This window comes from Aethalodelphis obliquidens, unplaced genomic scaffold (genome assembly GCF_003676395.1).
Source record: "Aethalodelphis obliquidens isolate GAN/ISIS:26980383/991018 unplaced genomic scaffold, ASM367639v1 scaffold41, whole genome shotgun sequence".
NCBI classification, from domain to species: Eukaryota; Metazoa; Chordata; class Mammalia; order Artiodactyla; family Delphinidae; genus Aethalodelphis; species Aethalodelphis obliquidens.
This window is the reverse complement of record NW_020837985.1, coordinates 16,704,609-16,729,660: the sequence shown is the minus strand read 5'-3', so window position 1 is coordinate 16,729,660 and position 25,052 is coordinate 16,704,609. Positions and strand designations below refer to the sequence as shown.

At 62.8% G+C, this 25,052-nt stretch overlaps 1 protein-coding gene across 2 annotated transcripts in view; it reads left to right on the top strand.

Annotated features, from left to right (window-relative positions):
- ZC3H3 (zinc finger CCCH-type containing 3) overlaps positions 1 to 25,052 on the top strand; it is an 82,725-nt gene that overhangs the window by 29,628 nt on the left and 28,045 nt on the right. For both annotated transcript variants that reach the window (XM_027132153.1, XM_027132152.1), the window contains exon 5: positions 24,622 to 24,809. In XM_027132153.1, coding sequence (XP_026987954.1) covers positions 24,622 to 24,809 — 188 coding nt within the window. The remainder of the gene's footprint in view (positions 1 to 24,621; positions 24,810 to 25,052) is intronic.

Sequence of the window (25,052 nt, the reverse complement as noted above, 5' to 3'; positions counted from 1 at the left end):
GCTGGGCTTCAAAGTGCAGGGCGGGGCCTGAGGACCGAGCACACCCCCGGAAGTGCTTGGTCTACAGTTGTTGGCTGGGGAATGGGCTAATTTTTCTGTCTAGCAATTTCTGCACGAGATGTGTGGCCGGCCTGTGTGTGCCGTGCGCTCACGCAGAAACGCTCGCTCCCCGTCCGCTAGCAGCCAGCTGCCAGCTTGGGGCGGGGGGGTGGTGGTGGTGGTCTGGGAGCAGCCGCGCCACCTGGGTGTCCCTCAGGGAGAAGCTTCTGGTGAGAGAGGCTGGGCCATCTCACTATCGATGTATTGGTTGTTACGGGGTGGGGGGTGAGGCTGTGTGCCTCTCCGGCCGCCCACACCAGGGTCTGGCCTGCACGCTGAGCGCTGTGGCCTCGCTCCAGGCTGCTTCTGCTGGAGGGCATGTGTGGTGCGGTCGGCTCCCTCTTCTTTTCTGGGTCCCCTGGGCCCAGAAGCAGGAGGGCTGCAGAGGTTGGGGTGCGGCTCCTTCCTTCAATGAGGCAGGGGAAGGGGTGACAGCCTGGGTGGGTTGGAATCAGGCAGTGGCAGGTCCCCTCCCTCTGTCCTTCTGGGGAGCGGTGTGGGAGCCCCTTGGCCCAGTGTGGGCTTCCAGCTGGCTGTGCTGGGCACTCCAGAGCACATGGCCTCAGGCCTTGGGGCCAGGGGGCCTTTGTGCCCCAAAGGGCTGGGCCACGGGGCAGAGCAGCTATAGTCCTGGGCAGGGGCCATCCTGCCAGCCCCCCACGGGCCCCTCACTCTCTGGACATGGGAGAGGAGGTGCTGGCCTACTGGCCCATGGTAGGTGTGCCCAGAGGTCAGCGGTGGCCACTGCCCTCCTCCCTTCCCACCAGGCCACACGAAACTTGGCCCTGCTACCGACTTTTCTGGAGGCAGTAGCTGGAAGTATATTTTAAATTAATTTTACTGCACTTTTTGTAGTATTTTTGTTTTAAATAGATTTATAAGCATCTTGGGGGCTATTTCTACAAATTTATGAAGATAATTTTCACTCTCTTGATAAGGTTAAATTTACACCTTCTATTTCCATATTAATTCACGGTGCTAAGTGGGTCTAATTTTCTTCCATTCTCCTATCTGGTGAGCATGGCCTTTCCTAATGCAATTTCCCCCTCACTAAATCATTGTGATTGGGAGTCATGATCGAGCTAAATTAACTTAAATTAATTTACTTAATAAGAGCCCCAGATCTTCGCGAATGAGGTTCAGGTTTATTGATTCTTGCTCCTCTCTCCCCCTCCTGCAGTCGGCCTTCCTGCCCGCGTTGGCAGCCCTGGCCTGGCCCCGCCTCTCCCAGGGGGCCTGGCTGGGGACCGGGGGTGACCTTCGTCAGGGAGGCACCAGCGGGCCTCTCCTTCCTGGCCTCTGAGTGCCACGGAAGCCCAGGTGTGGGTCCAGCTGGCCCAGTGTTGAGTGTGCCAGGCCCTGATGTGGCCACTGAGCAGAAATAGGTGCCAGGCTCAGGGGTCGAGGGCCCCTGAGGAGGGCGGTGGCTGGGGGCGCCCCCGAGGCAGCAGCCGCCTCCTACTTTCAGCCGGAGTGTCGAGCCCATCAGGCCGAGAACAGCCCGGTCAGCAGCAGGGCGGGGGGTGTGCCTTCCCCTCAGTTCTGGAGACAGGTGGGGGCTGCCTCATGGACAGGTGTGTGAGGTCCGCACTCGGGTCAGGTGGATAGGATGGGCCATCAGGACAGGCCCAGCCCAGCTGCCAGCCCCGCCCGGCCACTGCTTGCCTCAAGCTCCCAGCGAAGGTGGTACCGGGCCTTATGGGGAGGGCGTGCCCCTAGATGGCTGTGTGTAGCCCCGCCAAGGGCCGTGCCGAGTGCCCGATGGCTCAGGCCCCGCGGCCCTGGCCTGTGCTTGGTGTCTGGGCGCTCTGAGGCAGGTTCCCAGCTGTACCAGGCCCCAGTGCCCTCCCTGGGCATGGAGGTGCGGCCGAGCCCACGCCAGGATGGCCACGTGTGCACTGAGGGCATGTGTGGGCTGTGCTCGGTGAGGCCTCCCTCCGCCCGCCTGCCTCTCTGCAGGCCTGCCTGACCCGTTGCCACGCACCTGGGAGGCTCCTTGAACCCAGAGCCCTGGACCCTGAGGGCCTGGCCTCTGGACGTGGTCTGCGGGGCAGCAGGGCCGAGCGGCCAGGACGCCCTGGGAAGCGTGGGTTGGGCTGCCAGTGGCCTGGGCTTCCTATGCTCAAGGCCACCTGTGCCCTGGCGAGGCTGCCTTCTCAGCAGTTGCCACCCTCCAGCTGCCCAGCCTGCCGTCGGCCGTACACGCCAGGCTCAGCTTGTCGAGGCAGCAGGAAGGGCTTGTCTCCAGGGCCGGAGGCCAGTCTGATGCCCTCCCACCCTCCTCCTTCAGCTCCATCAGAGCTGGGGCTGCCTGTGTATGGTCAGCAGGTCCCAGAGAGGTTCTGGGGCCACCTGGCCTTGGCCATGGCCTTGGCCTCTGTCCTGTAAGCTGCAGGTTCCTCAGCTCTCCCTGGCAGAAGGGGGGTGGGGGGCTCGTGGCTGGACTGAGGCCAGTGTGGGCTACGGGCTGCTGCAGTGATGAGAAAGCAGGGCGGTTCCACCAGGCAGCGGGGCTGAGCCCAGGAACCAAAGGCTCTTCTTGGGCCTCCCGATCTGTGTCCCCCATGGAGAGAGGACACCTCCGAGGGGCAGGCTGGCAGGCAGGCCCCAGCAGTTCTGGAAATCTCAGTGGGCAGAGTTGGGGGCTGGTGGACACAGGTGGGAGGTGAGGCGGGTGGCCCAGCAGCTGAGTGCCAGTGTTAGCATGAGGTGGCCCTGGACCCCACCCCCCTGCAGACCCCTCACTGTGAGTCTCTGCAGAGAGGAAGCTGTGTGTGCGTGGCGGGGGCTGCCAGCCTGGGGGAGCCCAGGGAGCCCCCGGTAGGCGGCACACAGCGTGTGACCCTGGGCTCAGCCCAGACCCGCGCCTGACGGCCATGGCCTTGGCAAATCCCTGCCCTCCCTGTGCGACGCCACGCTCAGTCCCGCACCGCGAGGGGCCTGGCTTTAGAAAGACTTAAGAGGTGGCGGGGCTGTTGCGAGCCCTCTCCCGAGAGGGATGCAACAGGGCGCTGCCCAGGCCCCTCCTCCACTCTCAGCACGGCCCTCACTCATGTTGGGGCCCCTCGCCTTCCAAACTCTTGGGGCAGAGCCGGCGGCCTCAGGAGAGGCACGTTGCCTTTGAACGCTGCAGCGTTCTCCTCTCCTCCCCACCCTGCTGGCCCTGGGTCAGGGGCGGCACGGCTCCCTGCCCGCTCCCTGCTCTGGGGGGGCTCGGGAGGTGGGCATCCCCAGGCCTGGCTCCTAGTGTCTGGGAAGAGGCAGAGGGTTGCAGGGTCCTTGGCCTCTCCCCTCCCGGAAGCCCGTGTTCCGCACCATGACTTGAGCCACCATGGCAGTGTGGCCACCACTGACTGCTGTCCTGGGCGGCAGGCTGCACGTCTGCCTCGCAAGGCGGCTTTGCACTGTTTCCCGGTTTAGACAGAAACCTACTCTGAGCCCCATGTCAGTTTTGGCCTAATATGTGGGGAGCTGAGGGGCCACATGGTAGCCCACATTCACAGCAGGAGTCCTGGGGTCCCCTTCCCCCCACCAGCTGTCTGGTCTGGAGGTGGAGGAGGTTCTGGTGCTTCTGTGGTGAGGCCCTGACTCCAGAAACACCCGAGAGGAGAGTCAGCTGGAAGTAGGGCAGTTAGCCCGTCGGTTCTGTCGGCCGGTCAGCCCTCGTCCACGTTGGGGCAGACGGAAGGTGGGAAACGGCCGGGCAGCAGCTCCTGGACGCCGTGGGCACTGCCCATCCCATTGAGAGCCATGGGCTGGATGAGGCAGCCGCTGCCCTGGCCAGGGGAGCGTGTGGAGGCCGGAGCAGGAGGCCCACAGGGTGGGGGGTGGCTGCCCCTCCTGGGAAGGACTGTGGCCTGAGTGGGGCAGAATCCTCGGCACCACGGCTCCGGCTTTGGGGCTGCCTGCGTGCAGGGGGAGTGGAAGCTGGCCCGGGCAGGCCGGGTCCAGGGCCCCAGGAGGCGTGGCTGGGGCTCGAGGACTGCACAGCGCCGCTGCCCAGAGCTGGCTCCCAGGACCTGGGCAGCAGGGGGGCCCACGAGCACACCCCGGGGCTGAGGCACACACTAAGCGAGGAGTTAATTTTTTTTGTTCTAAGATTTGTGGATTTGCCTGTGTCCTCGCCAGCTTCCAACAAGTTCATTAATCTGAACTGAAGCTGAAATGCGACTTTTATCCCTAAACTGTCTGTCACTTTTTTTCTTTCCAAATTCATTTGACATGAAAGTGCAGAATAAACAGAAGCCCCTGTGCTTAAGCAGATGAGTCTGGCGGCTGCTCCATCCCGACTACAAATGGTGCTGTCACAGGGGCTGCCGCTCGCTGGGCTGCCTTATTTTATTTTATTTTTGTGTCTGTGCCGTAAATCTTAAGTAATCTCTGGGCAGTTTGACGAGGTTTGGGCTGCGATTTTTCTTTTTTTTTTTTTTTTCTGGTACGCGGGCCTCTCACTGCTGTGACCTCTCCCGTTGCGGAGCACAGGCTCCGGACACGCAGACTCAGCAGCCATGGCTCACGGGCCCAGCCGCTCCGCGGCATGTGGGATCTTCCCGGACCGGGGCATGAACCCTGCATCGGCAGGCGGACCCTCAACCACTGCGCCACCAGGGAAGCCCACGAGTCATTATTAAAGAGGAATTCGGGGCGAGGATGGGCAGTGTCCCTGTGGGGTGGCCTCGGCTCCACGTCCTCCCTTCACGCCTACCCTTGCCAACTCCCTGGAGAGCAGGAGGCCAGCCTTGGCCCTGCTCGGCCTCCTTCTCACCTCTGGTTATCGGGGTGTTGGGCAGCTCGGGCTGCCATAACGAAACGCCTCACACGGGGCGGCTTATACCACAGGTGTGTGTTCCTCACAGTCTGGAGGCTGCACGTCTGAGGTCAGGGTGCTGGCCGGGCCCATTTCTCCTCCAGGTTGCAGACAGCCACCTGCTCGCTGTGTCCTCATGTGTGGAGGGAGAGCAGAAGGCTCGGGGGTCTTAATGAGGACACTAATCCCATCACAGGGCCCCACCCTGACGACCTCATCTCACCTTCATCACCTCCCAAAGGCCCCACCTCCAAACAGCATCACACTGGGTTTAGGGCTTCAACATAGGAATTGAAGGGGGGAATACAGCCTTCAGTCAGAGAAGGGAGTGTCCTGTGCAGACCAGTGGAACTGGGGTCCCCACAGCCTTCTGCCCTGCCCTGAAGAGTGTGGCAGTTAGAGGGCCCCGGGGAGAACCCTTCTGGGAAAGCAGTGTTCCCTTCCAGTCGCCTCCACCATGGCCAGAGTCCGGGGTCCTGCTGTCTCTCTGGCGAGGCCCTAGCCTGATGGTGTGCAGAGACCCCTCCCAGCTCAGCCCAGGCCGCAACCCTGTGACGGAGCTAGTAGGGTGCCCAGTGCTGGGCAGCGGGGCTCCCCTGCAAATCCCTGTGGGCAGCCGTCCTGTGCGGGCGAGTTCTCTGCCCGCAGCACTCGCCTCCCAGTGGGCAGAGGGTCAGGAAGCAAGCAGAGGATGAAGCGAATACTTTCACGGGGTGGCGAGTGCTGGGAAGCGCTGAGACTCACCCAGGGTGGACGGACCACCAAGGAGCCCAGAGAAGGCTCCTCTGGGGCTGGGGCCAGTGAGGTCCGTGTGGGCCACATTGTGAGGGCCTTTCCCAGGGGGCTGGGAAGGAGCCCGGGATGTCTGCTCAGAGGGCAGCGGAGGCTGGTGTGGAAGGTGGGACCTGGGCCCTGCTGCTGGACCCGCAGGGGCTGGGGAGATGTCGGTGGGGGCTGCGACCCTTCCTCCTGGCGGCCCCTCTTCCCAGGCTGTGACTGCTGTGTGCAGGCCCTGGGCACACACCGTGGCCGACCTTGACCTTGACCTGGCTTGCATGGTCCTGGGGTTGCTCGCCTGCCTCTGATGTGGAGGCTGGGGAGCTGCATGCCGCGCCTGGCTCCATCCAGCCCTGTGCCTCTAGCTGCCCCACGACAGCTCTGCCCGTGGGCAGCTTGTACTGACAGCCGAGGAGGCTGCCGGGCTGAGCGCCGCTCCGGCTGCCTGTGAAGGGGCTGAAGGGGTTTTGGCGAATGGGTAGCAGAGCTCTGGACTGGTTCTTTTACAGCAGAAAGTGCCCGTCTCAAGCGAGGAGAACGTTCCCCTGGTCTCACCGGGACGCCCCCTGGGCTGAGGGTCCCGGATGACCGCTTCGGGCCCCGCCTGATCCGTCGGCAGCAGGCAGTCAGGACTGTCCTGGTTTCGTGTCAGAGGCGGGGTTTCCCCACCGCCTGCCCCCACCTGGCTTGTGCCCGGGGTTGGGGGCAGTGAGAGTGGAGGAGTGGGACAGGAGGGGTCCCCCAACACATTCTGTGGAGCCTGGTCTCTGCCCTGACGGGGCTGTCCCCTCCGGGAGAAGGGCCTTCCATCCGGGCTGGAGCTTGGGGTTGTTGAGGTTGTGGCTTTCAGTTGGGTGGCACCTGAGCATTTTCTTTGCCTGGTCCCTGTGTGTTGCAGCTCAGGCCTGGTGGAGTAGAACAGGCGGAGTCCCCAGGCGGGTGGCTAGTGGCTCCCAGCTGCCCCTGGGCCTGCGGAAGAGGAGCCAGTCCACTCGCTCCCCAAGTGTCCGTAGAGGGCCTGTCCTGTGTCAGGCCCCTGCCTGCTTGGAAGCTGCGGTCCAGGGCCCTGCTGCCCACTGACCACCACTCTCTCTGCCTTGCCCTGCAGATGGTCGCCACTGGGCTGTAGCCCTGCTCTGTGGCTTGTGGCCTGAGTGGGCCACTTTTATGTCAGCACATTGGGGGCAGCGCCCTGTTGCTGCTGACCACCCCTCAGCCCCAGGAGAGCTGTGAGCCGGGGGCTGTCGTGTGGGAGGGATGCATGGAGGAGCCAGGGCGGGCCTGGGCCAGTGGGCAGGGCGGGGACGGGGGCTGTCGCCGTGCGCTGCTGGCTCACTCCTGGTCCCTCCTAATCAGTGTCTTGCGTTTAATTTTGGGGGTAACTTTATTTCACATACCTCTGAGCTTATAGAAAAGTTGCAAAAGTAGTACATGGAACTGCTGTGTATTCTTCACCTAAATCCACCGGTTATTTGTACCTTGCCGCATCTGCTGTATTGTTTCCACTCTCTGCACAGACCATTTGTGAGGACATTGCAGCCTTGGTGCCCTTGACCAGGGCAGCAGAGGTCTCCTCGGGTGTGACGAGACTCAGCTTCGCCGTTTGGGCAGGAGCGCTGTGGGTCCCTCTAGGTGATTGTGGCGTCGAGCCTGTGTGGGTGTCCTGTTCCTTGCTGGGCCTCACCCGCTCCTCCTAGACCCTTAGTGATTTCCAGCCCCTCGTTCCTTGCATATCGGTTGGTCGGGTTCCTGTAAGGAACTGCTGTCCCTCATCTCCCGTTGCCTCGTATATTCATTTATTTATAATGGTGTGGACTCCCGATTCTTACTTTTCAGGCTATAATCTGTTGATGTGATTCACTCGACCCTTCGTCGGCCATGGCGCTGGCCCACGGAAGCCCCCTCTGGGCTGGCCCTGTCTCCTTTCCACGTGGCACACCGTCACTCACCAAGCCTCCCTCACCTGCCCAGTGGAAGCTTCCAGGCTCACCTGGGACTTGCCCTCTTCCAGCCCGGAACCAGCCGCGTCTGCGGACCCTGGCTCCTGGCAGCACAGTGGCTCCTGGCCGCTCGCAGCCGCACTGCCGAGGGTCTCGTCAACAGTGCCAAGGGGTGACGGGAGCATGTCGAGCGGGTCCGGGCAGCGGGGTGCGTCCTCCTTGCAGGCCTTCCTGGGTCAGAGTCCGCGCACCTGTGCGCACAGCTGTCTCCATGCTGCTGCTGCTGCTGCTTCAGGCCGCCTCCCCCTGTGCCCTCGTGACTCCCCTGAGGAGCCCTCTTCTGGCCGCTTTCACTGTGGTCCTTTTGGCTGGTTCTAGACGCCGCAGGGGAGGTGCACACTCGGCACTTCTGCCTGCAGCCACCCCCAGCGATTACTGACTGCCCTGCTCTCGAGGGCGGGCGGCTCCCCGCTCTCGCAGGGCTCTTTGTGTAGACCCGGGTCCCCTCCCGGAGCAGCGCCCCCTTTCTGTTCCAGTTCCCATCGCATCTCGTCGTGGTTTAATTTGCATTTCCCTGATTACCAGTCATGTTGGCCGCTCAGGCGCGGGATTGTTCTTGTGTTCTTTTGTGTCTTCTTTTGTGCTCACATCTTTTGCCCGTTTTTAATTGCTGGTTTGTCTCCTGTTCTTGAGCTGCGGGAGTGGTCCACTTGTTCAAGGCTCTGTGTCCGCGCCTTTCCTGGCCAAGTCAGCCTCAGCTTGAATGAGCGCCTTGTTTCCTGCCCAGGAGTCTGGTGGTGGGTCCACGGGGGCTCTCGGCCCTCTGGGGGGCTTGTGCCCCGTGGCTGCTGTGCCGCCATCCTCAGCCCCGCATTCAGAGTGTGAGGTCAAGGACCCTTCCCCCCGGAGGCTCTCACCTGGCTCTGCTCTCTGCCAGCATCGCCTCCCCAGCCCCCAAGGGAACCCTGCAGGCCTGGGTCTCCTGGGGGACCTGGAGCCCCAGAGGGGAAGCCTGGCCTTTCTCAACCTCTCCAGGCCCACGGGGAGCGCAGGCTGCTGCTCTGTGCTGGACCCTGTCCTCCACCCTCACTCACAGACACCCCTTACCAGCCCCGGGCCTGGGAGTGGTCAGAGGACAGCCTTGCCTGTGCCCCAGGAGCAGCCAAGGGCATCCCTCAGGGTGGGATTGGAAGAAACAGGTAAAGAAATCAGACCAGGAAGGACTTCCCTCAGGGGGGCGCAGTGGTTGAGAATCTGCCTGCCGATGCAGGGGACCTGGGTTCGAGCCCTGGTCCAGGAAGATCCCACATGCCGCAGAGCAACTAAGCCCGTGCGTCACAACTGCTGAGCCCACGTGCCACAACTGCTGAAGCCCGCGTGCCTGGAGCCCGTGCTCCGGAACAAGAGAAGCCACCGCAATGAGAAGCCCACGCACCGCAACGAAGAGTAGCGCCTCACTCGTCGCAACTAGAGAAAAGCCCACGGACAGCAACGAAGACCCAACAGAGCCAAAAATAAATTTATTTATTAAAAAAGGAAAAGGATTATGAGAAAAGAAATCAGAGCAGGAAGTTTGGCCTGAGGGTGACAGGGAGGTGTGACCCAGCTCTTGGTGCTGAGCTTTGGAGAGATTAGGGTGGGACCTCTTTAAGGGAATTGGTGGGCGCCAGTAGGGGTCAGGGAGGGACCTGGGGTGACCCTGCCCCCTCCCCTCCTGCCCCCCGCCCCCGCCTGCTTCCCCACGTGGTGCTGAAGCAGGTCTCCTCTGGCAGGTTTTTTAGAATTTTATTTTATGAGAACAGGCAGTTACGGCTCCCCAAGTGCTGTAAAAGTTAATGTGGTGGCCTCCCTGCGCCTGGGCTCATTTTTGTAATTTTTTATTTTATGAAACGGGACAGAGAGCTTAGTGACTTATTACTATTCATTTCGTTTCAATGCAGTAAATATTGATTCAGTTGGGGGTTTTCAATTTAAACCACTCTGCGATTATATAAAATATTACTGGCCTCTGAAATTATGCTTACCAATCCCTTCGGCTGCTCATTAAGGAAGGAGTGCAGTTGTAGGTCCCTTTGCCCTCATCATTCTAATAAATGGGCTGAGGTGCGTTTCTGCACGGGAGGTGCCGCGGAAACTGCTGGCAGGGGCCTGACAGCAAGGGTGCAACTCTGAATTTGGAAGTCCGTTCAAAGCGCGTCTTGCTTATTTATTTCCCTCTCTGCCTGAGTCTAGCAGGCCTTGCAGCCGTCAGCAGCCCTGAGGCCTGAATGCCTGCCTGCGCTCCCCGGTGGGTTTGGGGAGGGCCTGGGGCTCGGGCGACGATGTGGGGCCTTGACCCCTCACCCCCTTGATGGTTTCGGGGAGGTGAGGGAGGAGACCAGCCTTGCCAGGGCACAGCTGTCCCCTGTCGGCACTGAGGCTGGGACGTTGAGGACTACCCGCTCTCCCTCCGGAACCTGGTCCAGAAGTGGGGCCTTTCTTGGCCACGTTAGAGCTCAGCCCCTCGCTGACAGGGCCTGGCCTGGGATGCAGGACCCTGAGGAGAGGGCCCTGGATGCCAAGGCCCAGCTGGTGCACAGGCCGAGGTGGCCCTGCTGCCTTCCTTCTCTTCTGTGCTCTCTGTCAAGCACTGCCACCGGTGTGGGCTGGCACGTGGAACCCCCTGCCCTTAGGAGCCGAGCACCAGGCCAGCCTGTCCCTCTGGGTCCAGGGTCTGTTTGTTCTCTCAGTCCCCGTCCTGCCCCGTGTGGGCAGCTCTAGGACGGACCCGTGATGTCGGGGGAACATGGCCAGCGCTGCAGGGAGTCAGCACTAAGGGTCTGGAGCCCTGAGCGAGGGGAGACTTTGCTCGGCCGGGCCACCCCAGTGCCACGCGGCCCGTGTGCTCCCAGGCAGGGGCGAGGCAGAGCCATGCTCCTCCTCGGCTGTCTGTGCTGGCACTGCGGGGGCATTGACATGGGGTGTGCGGGTACTTGGTGTGGGGTGGGGCCGGGTGGGGCTCACGTGCCTCTTCCCCATCAGTCCGAGCCTCTGGCCCGTCCTCCCCAGTGGCCACACAGCCCCCCGTGACAGTTGCCCCCCAACGCAGCTCTGTGCCACCACTTCTTCCCTGGCCATGGGGACCACTGGCGTGGGCCCAGGGTCACAGGCACTGTAGCCGGAGTGTTTGTGGCGAGACCACATTGACAGGTGGCACCTGTGTTCCATCTGCAGGCGGCGTGGGAGCGGAGGCTGGCGGCCTACACTGGAGCCCCCGTTTGCTCTGTCTCAGGCCAGGAGCTGCTGTTCCGTGGCCATGGTCCCTCCCTCTCCGGGCCCGTGGTGAGCTGGCCCGGAGCTCGCTGGCCCAGGGTGCACCCCTGGGTCAGTGTCCCTGAGGGCCATGCTGGTAGGCAGGAGCTGCCGCACAGGGCTGGGGCCAAGGCCGGGGTGCAGGGCACAGCGGCCCGCTGAGCAAGCCAGGGCGCTCTGCCGCAGGTCCCTCCTGGGACGGCCTCTGTCGTCTGGCCAGCCCCAGCCCTGCTGGTGCCTCGTCTGTGTGTGACTCGTGGGCCCTCGAGCCTTCAGCCCTCTTGCTTCATCCCTTGGCCCTGCTTTTTTGTCGCTGCCTCCACACATTGGTGTCTTTCTCTCCATGGACGGACGTGCGCGTGTCTCCCTTCTGTCCTGCTCCCACTACCCCGTGCCCTTCCTCTTGCAGTGTGGGACGCCGCTCCCTGGCGCCTCAGGCGTGCGCGTGGTGCCGGGGACAGGGAGGTGAGGAGGGCGGGCGTGCCGAGTGGCCGGGGCCCCGGCGGTGGCAGGCTGTGAAGCGCTCTTACTCTAGAACGCCCGCGCCCGGCGCCACCCCGTGGCCCAGCGCCACCCCCCAGCCTCCGCGCCTCGCTGCAGCTGCCCCTCGGGGAAGGGCTCTCCCAGGCCACCCTCCATCTCTGCTGCCTGTGGCCGGGCCTGCTTCGCCTGCCGTAGCGCACTGCGTCTTGATCATGAGACGTGCAGGGGGCTTCTTTGCCCTACGGGAGCTGGCTTGTGTGGCCAAGCCCTGCCCAGCAGCCTCCAGACCGGCGTGGAAAAGGGTCAGGCAGGCAGGAGCCTCGCCCGGGCCTGGCTCCTTGTGGGCCAGCGCTGACGGGACAGCACCCTGCAGGGCCCCGTGCGACACTGCCACTGCCACGGCCAGAGCACAGGCCACGGTGTGGCCTCCCCGTGCGCTTGATGACAGTACAGCGACTCACAGAGGAAGAGTGGGACAGGCCAGGTTGGGTGTTTCAGGATAAACCTAGAGAGAGCATCCCTGCCGTTCGCCCCGGGGGAAGCTTTGTTCCGAAGGCAGCGGGACTGTTGGAAAGAAGCTGGGCAGGTCCCGTGAGGTCCCTCCCCGTGGGGCCCTGTGGGAGGTGGCCCTCGGGGGCGCCCAGGCCCTGGCCACACCTTGCACTGTGGGCCCTCGTGTGTCTGTGTCGGTGTCCCGGGGGATGAGGAGCAGGGGCAGCTGAAAGTACTGCCCCCGACGGGGAGACAGAAAGCGTCCTTGTCCACCAGTGCTTCCTGGGTGCCTTCCACAGTCAAACGCCGTTTGAAATGCCACTTTTATCCTGGCTTAGAGGCGGTAGTAAAGCATCGTTCAAATAATCAATACCGTATTTAACTCTTTGCGTACGTCCAGCCTCCTGCCTGAGCTTACCCCACGGCACGATTCCCCTCGGGGCCGAGCCAGGGCCTCTGGAGATGGGTTGGGGGGAGGCGTTGTTCTAGGGGTCTGGGTAGCTCAGGGAAATGGGCTCCCTGCGTTGGCTGTGGGGTCCGGGGGGCTCCCCTTGCTGGGGACCGTGCCCAAAGGGCTCCCACAAGCAGGTGCCCGCTCAGGCCCCTGGTGGGCCTCAGGCAGCCTGGCCACCACCTCCTCCCCATGCCCCACCCTGTGGCATCAGCCCTGCTCCGGGTCACCCTCAGCTTCTCTGGGCAGGGGGCTCCCAAAGGGCACAGGGGCACCCAAGTAGCTGCTGGGCCCTTGGGGGGTTGGGTGGGCATGTCCTCCCCCTGCCATGGCTCGGCACTTAGCCCCCCCCCACCCCCAGCATGTCGCCATGTGGGTCCTCAGAGGTGGGCCTTCGGTTCGCCCCTCTTCCACCCCTGGCCATTGAGGGCTCCAACCAGGACTGGGGTTGCTGAGCCAGACTGTCGTCCACCCACTGCTGGGGCGTCCACGTCACATCTTCTCCCCCCTGGCACCCTGCTAAGGCTGTCAGAGGGCCTCTCCAGCCACTGCACGTGCGAACTGGTGGACAGTGGAGGAATCGTGGGGTGTCTCCTTTTAAACATTTGTCCCAAGTGGGAGGGGCTGCGGTTGCAAAGACCTCTGTGAGTTGGGGCAGGCCCGCTGACGGCTGCCCTTGCCCCGGCCACCCCTTCTGCGGGGCAGTCACCGCGGCCAGGCAGGACCCTGAGCCCAGCTCCGGCTGAGCCTGGCTCTGGGCCCGCACTCCCATCTCCTGGAGCCAGAGCAGCAGGCGGGCGCAGAGCCGGTTTCTTTTCCTCGGACTTTCTCCGAAGTCAGCAAGGTTTCTGTGGCTGCCCCACCCACTCCCCAGAGTAAGGAGCCCCGGTTTAATTTGCGGTTAGATGTCTGTTAAGATTGCGTCCACTTCCCAAGTCAGCACTGAATTGGCAAGGCGCTTGAGTTAACAGCGTGGGAGCCTCCACCGGAAAAATGGCTTGAATAAATCACCGTCTGACGCCAGAAAATAGATATAATCTCAGCATTAACTGCATTAATAGTAGCAGGAGCCGAATTAAGAAGGCCATAAAGCATAGGCGGGGGAGCATGAATTATGGCCCAGGCTCTGTCCCCTTGGCAAGGGGGATCCTCTGGGGGTGGGGCAGGGCAGAGGGGGTGCGCCAGGCCCCTCCCAGTCCGCCCTGCCCTGCCCACCTGCCCGGTAGGGGCCCAGATGGGTATGCCCAGCTCGGGGCTTGCGTGTGGGCGTGGCCAGGCCACCTGTCCCACCCCGCCTTGCTGGGCTCCGGTGTCTGGCCCTGGGAAGGAGGGTGGGCTTGGCCGCTCTGCCCTCCAGGGCTCCCCCCACCCCACCCCTAGGGCCTCCTTGGGGCCGGGCCCTGGCTGAGCGCTTTCCACCTGGACCATCCTCCACCAGCAGGTGCTAGCAAGGTCTCTGCCGTGTGAGACCCAGCGCCGATGGGACCGCACTGCCGCCACCTCCTCCCTCCCACAGATGGCTCTGCCCCGTGGTGTCTGCAGCCCGGATGTGTTCCCGAGGCAACATTTGGCTTGCCGCGTAGGTGGCTACAGCCTGACCCGGCTGTTGAAGTTGTGCCTCTTTTGTCCACCTCACTGAGGTCGGTCCACCCAGGAGGGGCCGCCCTGGTTCTGGGCTTTAGGGAGAGCCAGGGGGGCACCTCCTGCCGTGCTGGTTTGCATCTTGTCGTGTCCTTCTTGGCGTTAACTGCCACTGCCAGAAACTTTTCGACAATTTACTGGAGGAGAATGCTGTCCAGTTTTCATTTCAGTTTTTTTTTTTCCCCCACACCACGTGGCTTGTGGGAATCTCAGTTCCCCGACCAGGGATTGAACCCGGCCACAGCAGCGAAAGCGTGAAATCCTAACTGCTAGACCACCAGGGAACTCTTTTAATTTCAGTTTTATTCATACTCTTTGTCAAGTTCAGCATTCTTTATGTGTACTGTTCATTTGTCTCTGGCCTGTTTCTTACAGGTTTTCAAGACTCTCTAAGTATTCGGGGTGGGGGGCACCCTTTTGGATTTTTAACAAACTTTTTACTTTTCTGTGTTCTTAAAACTGTCAGTCTGTTAAGACTTAGTATATTGATTTGCTTAGAACAGCCTTCCTCATCCCAAGATTACATGAGTTCAGTTATTTTCTTCTAGTGCTGTGTTTTCAAGGTTTGCATTTAAAACTGTAACCTACCTGGACTTTATTGGGGACATGGTGTAAGACTAAAGGTCAAATTTAATTTTGCTTAACGCTTATTACCTGGTTGTCTCTGGACCACTAGACATTCAGACTTTTTTTCCAGTATTTAAAAATGTCACTTTTGTCATGTACAAATCTTGTTCCTGAACTTGGCCTTCTGGACAGATCTTTCTCTTTGATTTCCCTTTGCAAAACATTTGTGGTGGTTTGTATTTTCAGTGGTCAGTTCTGTGGGTTTTCATCTTGCTTGCCTACCGCACAGGTCGGGGTATGCCCGTCTCCTGCCCCGGGAGCTCCCACATGCTCCTTCCCGTCACGTCCCCAGCCAGCCACCCATAGGTCCCACTCCTCTGGCCTCTGGCCTCTAGACTAGCTCTGTCTCCAAACTTTTGAACTTCATACCAGTGGATTCATATAGTAGGTACTGTTTTGTGTGTGACTTCTTTTGCTCACCGTTTGTTGTGGACTGAATCATCCAAATTCATAGGCTGAGTCTCTGAACCCCAGTGTGGCTATATTTGGAGACGAGGCCTTTACAGAGGTGGTTAAGGTTAAATGTGGTCATTTAGGGTGGGGCCCTAATCTGATAGGTTTGGTGTCTTTATAAGCAGAGGAAGAGACGCCAGAGCTGAGCACTCAGACGCCACCTGCAGGCCAGGAGGAAAGGCCTCACCAGGAACCAGCCCTGCTGGTGCCTTGAGCTGGGGCTTCCGGCCTCCAGAACTGTGGGCCAACTTAGCCGCCCGTCTGTGGTGCCTTACGGCAGCCTGAGCCAGCTGAGGTGGTGCCGTGTGCAGCAGAGGCGTCTTCTTTTCCCTCACTGTGCCGCACTCCTCTCAGGGTGTGCCACACTGTGCTCGTTTGCTCTCGATGGACGTCTGGGTTATTTCCAGGCTCTGCTGCTCTCTGTCCTGTTGGGCATGTTGCCGAGTGACAAGGAGCCCTCCTCTCTATGGAACTGCTGCCTCAGCGGTGGATGGATGCTGGGCTGTAGCAGGGAAGGCCGGTCTCCCCCACGGCTGTCCTAGCCTGCACTTGTGCCACAGTGTGAGGGTGCTCCGGTCACGGGGGCTAGGGTGGCATCTCACGTCCCGATGACTCACGGTGCCAGCGTCTTCTCCCACTTTGGCAGACCTTCGTGAAGTGCCCTATGGAGTCTTTTGCCCACTTTTGTATTAGTTTGTTTTTTTATTGATTTGCTAGTGTTCTTTATATATTATGGCTACATTTCTCTATCAGATATCTTCTCACAGCGTGGGGCTTGCCTTTCAGTGCTGTCTAATTTATCAGTCTTCTTTTATGAGTAGTGCTCTTTGTGTCGTGTTGAAGAAATAGTTGCCTACCCCAAGGTCACGCTTTCTTCTAGAAGCTTGGCTATTTTAGCATTTATATTCAGCCTACGATCCTTCGTGAGTTAACTTTTACTCGCCATCTGAGGTGGGGGGTCAAGGTTTTTTTGTCTCCTCACAGAGACGTTTGCTGAGACGAGCCCCTCCCCCCACCAAAATGCAGAGCCAGAGACTGTGTGTCTGGCCTCCGTATTCTTCAGGTGAACCGTAGCAACACTGGCTCAGTTTCTCAGCCTTCCGCAGCCAGCCAGCCTCCAAACCCACCCACCTGCACTCAAGCTTCTCATCCTGCCCTCTGTGCAGGGCTTGCCTCGTCTCGGTGCTGTAGAAACGGTGTCGCGTAGGTTTTGCCTGTGCGGGCACACCTGCCAAGGTGTCGCCTTTAGTGTTTTGTTTTGCTTTTTTTTGTGGTCCCAGCCAGTCTTGCTGGTGTCTTGGAGGCTTTGACGGGCGTGTGTTCACCTTGCAGCTAGCTGCCTGCTCACCCTCTGCCTCTCAGGAACTTTTGCTATTGAGCTCGTGGGCCTTTCCCTGGAGTTGCTTGGATCCCGCGTCTGCGCGGCCACCACCCCCTTTCCCGGGGAGCCAGGCTGTGCTCACGTGTGACTCTCGGAGGAGCCGTCCCACTGGGGACTGTGCGGGAGGGGCACCTGCCCCCCCCCACTCCTCTCTTCCTGAGGCTCTTTACGTAGCGGTGACATGCGGGTCCCTGAGGGCCGGGGCTTGTAGCATTCAGGGGTCTGGTCGTGTTCCCACTGTGTCACACGCTCCCGCTTGGGCTGCCCTCCAGCGTCTCTCAGCTCAGCCACGTCCAGGTGCTGGGGCCTCTTCGTGACGTACATGCAAGCGTGAATGTCCTAGGGGGTCACCAGAGGGACACGGGCGACTGGTGTGAGAGCCAGAGGTGCAGCGGGGATGCAGCGAGGTGCCTGCCGAGCAGATGGCAGCCCTGGCTCTGGGGCTGGAGGGGAGCTGGAGAGACGGGGAGGGGTGCAGGTGGCCAGGGCCCTCTAACCCTGAGCAGTAGGCCGCGTGGCGCTCTGCGAGTGAGAGGCTGCGAGCCGCGTCCCGAGAAGGGCCGGCTGCAAGGTGGAGCGCGCCGAGCGCCAGCCAGCAGGACTGCGGGGCAGTGTGAGGGCAGAGGCCCCGAGATGGGCTGCCGAGCAGGTAGGTGATGGGAGGCCTGGCCAAGGAGCGCGAGCCCTCTGCTGCCAGAGGTTAGGTGGCCTGGCTTTTCACTGGGGCCTCGGCCCATCCGCTACCAGGGCTCCGTGGGGGCGCTCTCTGGGCTCTCTGGGCGCTGGTCCCCGCGTCCCTGGTGATGGGGGTCAGAGCAGTGGGCACCAGGGCACAGAGGAGGGGTTGCTCTGAGGATGGTGTGTGGGCAGCAGGGGCTGACGCGCTGGCCCAGCTTTGAGGAGGGAGCTTGAGGAAGCGCCCTCGGGGCTTGGTGGGCGGAGTCTGAGGTCTTGGCTGGGGTGGGACGTGGAGGGGTGGTGGAGGCTGGGCTGGACCTGAAACCCGGGCATCGCGGATGTTGCCTGGGGGCGTCCTCGGGTGCAAGGGCCGGAGACCGGACGAGCCAGGCGACTGGCACAGGGCTCCTTCAGGGGTGTCCTCAGGGAGCCAGAGAACCTGGGGCTGGCGCTCTACTGCCTGAGCCGCCTTCCCTTGTCTGTTGCCCACGTGGAGCGCCTCGCCGATGCAGCCCTGCGGGAGAGGGCTGGGATGGGTGGGCTGGAGTTCACGGGCACAGTGAGCCGGTGAGGGCCGGGGTGGGGGGGCGGGAGGAGTTGGTGGGCAAGAGAGAGCGACATGGGAGGGGCCGAGGGAGCAGAGGAAGGGCCCGCCCTGCCCCTCACCAGCCGTCAGGGGCCAGGGGAGCCCTGGGCGACAGCCCAGCATGGAAGGCGACCCTTGGGTGCAGAGGACCGAGGTCCCGCCCTGGGCTACACCAGCTATTTGGCTGCCTGATCCTGGGCTCCCCCAGCCCCTCAGCCCAGCGAGCTGAACTCTGCCCTCTGGAGTGGGGCCATTAAGGCCCGATAATAACCTGTTTTTGGCCGCTAACGTACAAAACACCAATAGCTTCAGCTGAAATGGATTTTTAAAAGTGTCATTTTATGGAGAATTTTACTTTCTATTTTGTTGTTTACTAGGCTCTTAAAAGGAAAGCTTGTAATGCATGCATTGATCGAAATACCAATTGAATAGATGTGAGCACATAAAACAACCCAGCCCCCCCCCATGCAGCCCCGGCGCTCGTACTGCGGGCAGCACGGTTAGTGTTGCCCACCAGATGCCGGCTGGCCAGGGGCGCCCCGAATCATTTCTGTTCATTAGCGGGGACCCCCTGGGAAGGAGCGGCACCCTCAGAGACGACGCCTAGGTGTCCTGCTGGGTCAGGGGGGCCCGTGGCAGCCAGCCCCCTGCCTGCACCCCCCGCCCCCGCAGTTCCACCCTCAAGTGCTCAGCCTGTGCCCTGGGCCGGCAGGCTCTCTCCAGGGCTGTCCTGTCCTTGTCGCGACCCACCAGGGCCCTCAGGCCTCAGCTCCCACCCGGACCCGTAGCCCCGCATCCACTGCGAGCAGGTGTGTCCTGGGAAGCCGAGCCATCACCTCACCCCTGCCCCAGGGTGGCCGGGGCCACACGCAGGAGGAGCACGTCACACGCCGGGAGGAGGGTCCCAGGAAGCCAGGTGGCCCCAGTCATCCTGAGGTCCGCACCGTCTGTCCGTCCGTCTGTCCTTCCGCTGAGTCCCTGGCTCCCGGGAGCCTGCCCTGCCACCCCTCCTGGACCCTAGCCCCTGAGGGCCTCTGTCCCTCGCCCCCAGAACCCAGAACGTTCTGTCAGCACCTGCGTGACAGGATGCCCTGCACGACGGCCAGGACCCCGAGTGAGGCCTCAGCTGGGAGGGCGCAGCCTGTGGCGGGGAGCCAGGCCGTCAGCGTTTCCGTGGAAAGCCCGCTTAAGCAGTTTGCAGCCGTCACGGTGGCGGCAGCGGCTGAGCCTGACCTACTTGGGATTCGCCGCGCAGCCGCCTCCCCGGGTGCCCCTTCTGCTGACGGCGCACTCCCCGCTTGCCTGGAGCTGCGTGGAAGCCGCTCCACTTCCTGAAAAATGCTTCCCCACTTGTTTTCTCTGCTCCCGGCCAGCCTGCCCGCCTCCTGGCCCTGCACTGCCCAGCCCCGGCCTCAGTCCCTCCAGCTGAGCCCAGGGGCCTCTCCTGGTGTAAGTGCCCCACGTGTCCTGTCTCCCGCCCACCGAGGTCTCCCGTCTGTGTGTCTCCCCTCACACCTCAGGGCATCCCGGTGTGCGGGACCCGGGTGGCCCCCCAGCCTCCCTCCTGGTGTGCATTCACCCAGCACGGGTCACTGGAGCCCCCACTCACCGGCACGGCCCCCGCCCCGTGGTGCCCGCTCCCAGGTATGACACAGCCCTGTGCCGTCGGGGTTTGGGGGAGGCTTCCCAGGGACCTGACGTCTGACCTGGTCTCCAGGTAGACCTGTGTGACGGGCACAGGGATGGCACGTGCACAGGCCTGGCTCAAGGGGGGTCGCAGTGGCCGTTGAGGGCCCGAGAGACCCGCCTGCAGGGGGGCAGGTGGAGCGCGGGGAGCTCGAGCAGACGTGCAGCTTTCAAACCAGCTGATGGGATGGGGACCCCACCAGGGAGCCGTGAGTGAGCGCAGGGCCCAGACTGCCTTGGGGCGAGAGGGCCACTTCCCCGGTACCAGTGACAGAGGTCCGGGCTGCGTCCCCATCCCGGGGCGTGCGGGGCGTGCGGAGGAGGGGAGCAGACTGCGGGGACTGGAAGGAAGGTACCAGCGAAGCGCTCTGTGTCTGAGGGGCCTTCCTGGAGCATAGCCGCCAGTTCCGCCAGCAACTTGTCCAGGCGCGGGCTCCCTGGGCCTGGCCCTGTCCCCAGCAGGCTCTGTCCCACCCTCTCTGGGTCCACGGGGCCTGTGCCAGGCTGCCTTAGGACTGGGTGCTGAGAGGCCTGGAGCCCTCAGGAGTGGGTACGCCGGAGCGGGGCCCCTTCAGCTCCAGTGTGGTCCTGCCATCCCACCTGAGCAGTGACAGCCGAGGAGGAGCCCGCGGGGCTGTGCTGGCGGCCTGAGGCCGTGTCAGTTTAAAGGCCAGTGGACCTGGCGAGGAGGCCTGGGCACCCGGGCACAGCTCCAGGGTGAGGCTCGCCCTGCCCAGGGTGTCCTGGAGGCTGGGACTGCTTCCAGGGTCTCCAGGGCCAGGCCGGCTCCCTGCCCCTTGCCTCCCTGCACCTGACCATGCCCTCCGTTAGGAGGAGCCACTCTGTGGGCCTTAAGGTGACGTGGCCTGGCAGGCTGCCTGTCCTCGGCTCAGGGTCTTGGGTGCGCTGGGGCAGGTGAGGTGCGTGGCGTTCAGGTGCTGGTCTGCCTGGCACTCCGTGCACGCACACCTGTGCCCCAGGCTGCCAGGCCGCTTAGCCCAGGATGCTCTGGGTGGGCCCGTCTCAGCCGTGCAGCCCGAGAAGCGGACCCGCAGCAGGGGCGCCCTGCGCATGGTGTTGGGGGCTGCACAGACCTGCTTGGGCAGTGGCCAGGGAGCGTGCAGGGAGCCTGGGTGTCCAGGGCCAGCCTTTGAAACCGTTGGGGAGTGGGGGAGCCCTGGCAGGCTGGGCACTCGGCCAATGCCGGCAGTGCGCCCCGCAGGCCGAGCAGAGGTTTTGTCACGCTCATCCTGGCTCCCTGGGGAGAGCTTTCCTGTGTTACCCAGACCCTGATGCCCCATCTCTCGGGGTCCATTTTCCCTGGGACTTTCTACTCACTTCCTGGGTACAGCAGGCGAGAGGGGCCTCAGAGGGCAGAGCCCCTTGGAGTTCCTGGATGGCCTTGGGCCTAGAAGTTTCTAGCTGCTCCCCAGGCAGCGGACACACGGCCGCTTTTCTTTTTAAACCTACTTTTGTGGCGTGTGTGTCTTTCTCCCCATTACTGCCGCTTTTCATTTAAAACGTTATCTCCCCCCCACCTGTCCTTCGTGGCCCCCAGGGGGCCGAGGGGAGGCCCAGCCCTCACCCCAGAGTAGTCAAGGTTATGGTGATAAATCCTGGGGCATTGTCACTGCTATTCGGAGTAAATTGGCTGGCCGCTTTCGGGCTGAAGGAAAGATAATTTGCTGTAGTATTTCAAATGGATTAGAAATGGATTTGAAGGGAAAGTTCATGCCTCCCATCACAAAGGCGAGAAAAAGGACTATCTTAAGGCAGGTTCCCTCCCCGGCCTTCATTATCCTCGCTTAATACCTTTCCTATTTTCCAGCCTTAATGAAATTTCCTGGCGGCATGGGCCTGCCGGACGGATGGGAGCAGCCTTTAGATCTGAGGCTCCTGTTGTAGAAAAGGAATTACAGGCCCTTGCTGCGAGGGCAGGCGCGTTCTCTGGGTCCTTGGCCCTGCTATTATCTCATTAATTTTATCCCCTCTTCTCAATACAGTTCATTTCCAAAGGCTGTCCTCTCCATTAGGGTAACAATTTACTGGAGTGCTGTGACACCCACGGCAATGAAAGGCTACAAGGTGTTTGGGGCGGTGGGGGGGGGGGCAGCCCACTGTTCCAGTTCCCGCCTGCCCGGCATCTGCCAGGCCACAGGTCCAAAGTCAGCGGGACCAGCAGGAGAGGGAGGGGCAGAGGCGGCTCTGCGAGACTGCAGGCCGGGCCGGTTTCCACGGGCTGGGGGCCCTCCCCAGCCCTCACCAGCCCTCCCCGAGTTCTTTGGGTGCATCCACCTCCCCCAGGCAGCCCCAGGGCACCATCTGGGAGTGCAGCTTCTCCCAGCTTGGCTCCCAGGCTCCTGGGGTGCCCCAGGTAGCTGTGGCTCCAGGGCTGTTCTCGTGCTGCAGCCCTGCACCCAGGCACGCGGGGTCCTCGGGCCCAGGTGTGAGCACAGACTGTGAGCACAGAGCCGGGGCCTCGGAGCAGGAGGCCTGCTGCGCCTCCGCTCCTCCCGGAGGCCCGCAGTTGCCCCACCACTGCACCAGAGCCCAGGGGCATGGCTTTTCGGGTCGGAAAGGCGATGGATCGGTTGGTCGTGTTCATCCATAAGAATAATCAACATTGTCCCGAGAAAGAAATGTCACCTGAGACGGGCGTTTTAGCAGTAAGAGCAAATCGCAGAAGGCAGTGATTAACGGGGCCACTTCTCCTGGGGGTGGGGGGTGGCCAACAACAGCCCCAGACTGAGGCTTCTCTGTGTGCAGAGCTGTGGGACGCAGGCCCTGGGCGGGGGGCGCCGCCTGAGGGGTCCGGCACACGCTCTGCCCTGAAGCTTCCAGTTCCTTCTGGCCCCAGGACCTGCCGGCCTCCACCCTGCTGGGTCCTGCCTGGGCGGGGCCTCCTCTTCCTTGGGCTGCCACGTGCCGCTTGAATCCCACGGCCCACGGCGTCGCCTGCGTGGCTGCCTCTGGGGGCGGTGGTCTGTCCCTGTCCAGCCTCAGCCAGGAGCGCATGCCCACCGGTGGGGAGCTTCCTCACCTCTTGAAGGGCCTGACTCCCTTCCTCCCCACCGTCTCTCACGTTTGATGGGGGCCAGCGCCCTGGGCGGAGGGAGAGGCAGGTGGGAGAGGGGGTGCCCCTGGTAATGGGAGGGGCGGCTGAGCGCGTCTTTGTTCCTGGCAAGCACAGTCACACGATGGCGATGCACAGCCTGTGCGGGAGGCTGGGGGCTGTCCCTGAGCAGCCGCCCCACGGTGAGGGCCTGAGTGCCACGGGCAGCCGGCGCGCTGGGGGGCGACCCTGGGTGCACAGATGGGGGCTGCGGAGTGGGGGGCCCCGACGCTGCGCCTCGCCCGGGGCTGGCAGATGAAAGGGCAGCTGGTTTGTGGGCGGGGAGACCTCTGAGGGCTCGGGATGGTGTGGGGCTGGGGGCCGGGGCTGTCGGGGGCCTCTCAGCCTCGGGCTAAGTGAGCTGTGGTGACCACCAGCCTGGGCTCTGCTCTCAACCTTGGAGATCGGGGCTCAGGCCAAGCTGTGCCTTTCGGGCAGCAGCCACAGCTCCTGCAGAGGGCCCCGGGCTCCCAAGGCTGACAGCGCTCTGCAGTGAGGGGAGGAGACCCCACCCAGCCCTGCCCCCTCCTCACACCTCCACCTGGCCTTGGTGTGAGCCCAGGGGACAGGGCAGGTGCCCGCTGGACATGCAGATGCCCTGAGGCCAAGGCGGGTAGATCTGCAGTCCCAAGGTCCGGGAGAGCCTGGAGGTCTGGCTCCTCCCCCAGAGGATGCCCACGTGCCCCGTGAGAGGGCAGCTGGAGCCTGTCGGCACGGCCAGCGTGAGCCGGGCTGCCGAGGACCCTTGGCAGGAGTCCTTCGCTCCAAGATCGATCTCTGTGAACTTAAGTTTTAATTAGGGGTTGTGCGCTTTCTGGCGGGCCTCCTCAGCTTCCCGCCTCATGGTGCTGCTTCAGGTCCCCAGCACCCGGCTCACTCGGCTGGTGAGAATGACCCCCAACTCGCAGATGGAGAGATGGGGGCCAAGGGGTGGGCCCGGAGGCCTGCTGCATCCCGTCTGCACTTCAGACCCAGGTCTGGGCCCCCTCCCTGGCCCTAGGGAGCCAGGAAAGGGTGTGCTGCTGCCCAGGTGGAGTTGGGGTTCATATGCTCCCAGGGGAAGGGGCCTCAGCGGGAGCACTTTGGAGAACCCAGAGGGAGGGTGCCATGTGTGCCCCAGGACGGGCCCTGACTTCAGCTGGCTCCTCTGCTGGGCCCCAGGCTGCTGCTGGTGGCACTGCCTGCAGTAGGACCACCCTCCTCACACGCCGCCCCTCCTGCTGCTTGGGGGCCATCTTCGGGTAGAGGTGATGCTCACGCGACAGCTGGTGCTCCCTTGCCCAGGTTTGCCAGTGGGGCCCGAATGTACACTGGGTGGGGACAGCGTGATTAGCAGAATCTGAGCTCATAGGGAATTAAGCTCAAGTTGCATAAACAGATTCCTGCTGAAACGCACGGGGTTGGGGGGCGGTGCAAGGCCAAGTCCTTCTGGAGCCCTGAGGCCCTGGGCAGCGGGAGGGCCTTGGACCCCTCGTGGCAGCTCGGGGGAGCAGGTCCACCAGGGCAGCTGCAGGCCCACCATCTGTGGGACCTGAGTCAGGGTGTGTGTGGCCGCTGCCCACTGTGTGTCTGTCGGGGGACTTATCCCGACCCGTCTGCCCTTGGGCTGGCCGGGGCGTCCGCTAACCCCAGGACAGGCGGCTCAGTCCTCTGCCAGCCTTTGACCTCGAGGAGACTTCAGTCTTTCCCCTGCCACAGCTTGCCGGCGGGAGCGGGGTCTGTGAGCCTGTCCCCTCCCAGTCTCCATGCAGGGCCCTCCGTGCAATGGAAAGAGAGGCAGGGAGGGCGGGCAGTGGAGCTTGCTGACCCCACAGCACGACCTTCCCAAAGCCAGGGTGGCACCACTGGGGCAGCGCCCAGGAGGTGTTCCCGGGCAGTGGTGATGGCCACAGGCCTTAGAGTAGACGCTCAGGGCCACCTTAGTGCAAGCGCCCAGGGCACAAAGGGGCCCCCTCGAAGCCGTGTCGCAGAGGCGTGCGTGTCGGAGGGGGAGGCTCAGTCCCAGCCTGGTTGGTGGGGTTGAGGGTGCCCCCTCCTGTGCCAGTGGAGGGCGGGAGACAGGTTTCCGCGACCGCGGGCCCTGGGGCTGGGCTGACAGGCGTTCCCTGTGCTTGCAGGTCCTTGGTGCTGAGCGGCCTGCGTACTGCTGCAGCGGGTGGGAAAGCCCAGCCCGGCTCCCCTGGGTGGCGGAACAAAGGCTACCGTTGTATCGGAGGCGTCCTCTACCAGGTGTCGGCCAACAAGCTCTCCAAGACCTACGGCCGGCCCGGCGGCGACGGGGGCAGCAGGCCCCTCCTGCGCGCAGGTGAGGCTCCTGGCGGGTGAGGGCTGTGCGTGCGCCGGTTGCTCCAGGCTGGCCACCTGTCTGAGGCCCCAGGCCTGGGGCTCTCCCGGAGCCGGCCCGGCCCAAGCGAGGGCTTCCCAGACAGCGCCCCAGCCCCAGGGCCACTTCACTCCTGCTCGCAGAGCCTCAGCAATTGCCCCTCACAAGGCTGGCAGCGGCCACGATGGGGAGGCCCCCCAGGGACGGCTTGGGTGCCCCTGCCTC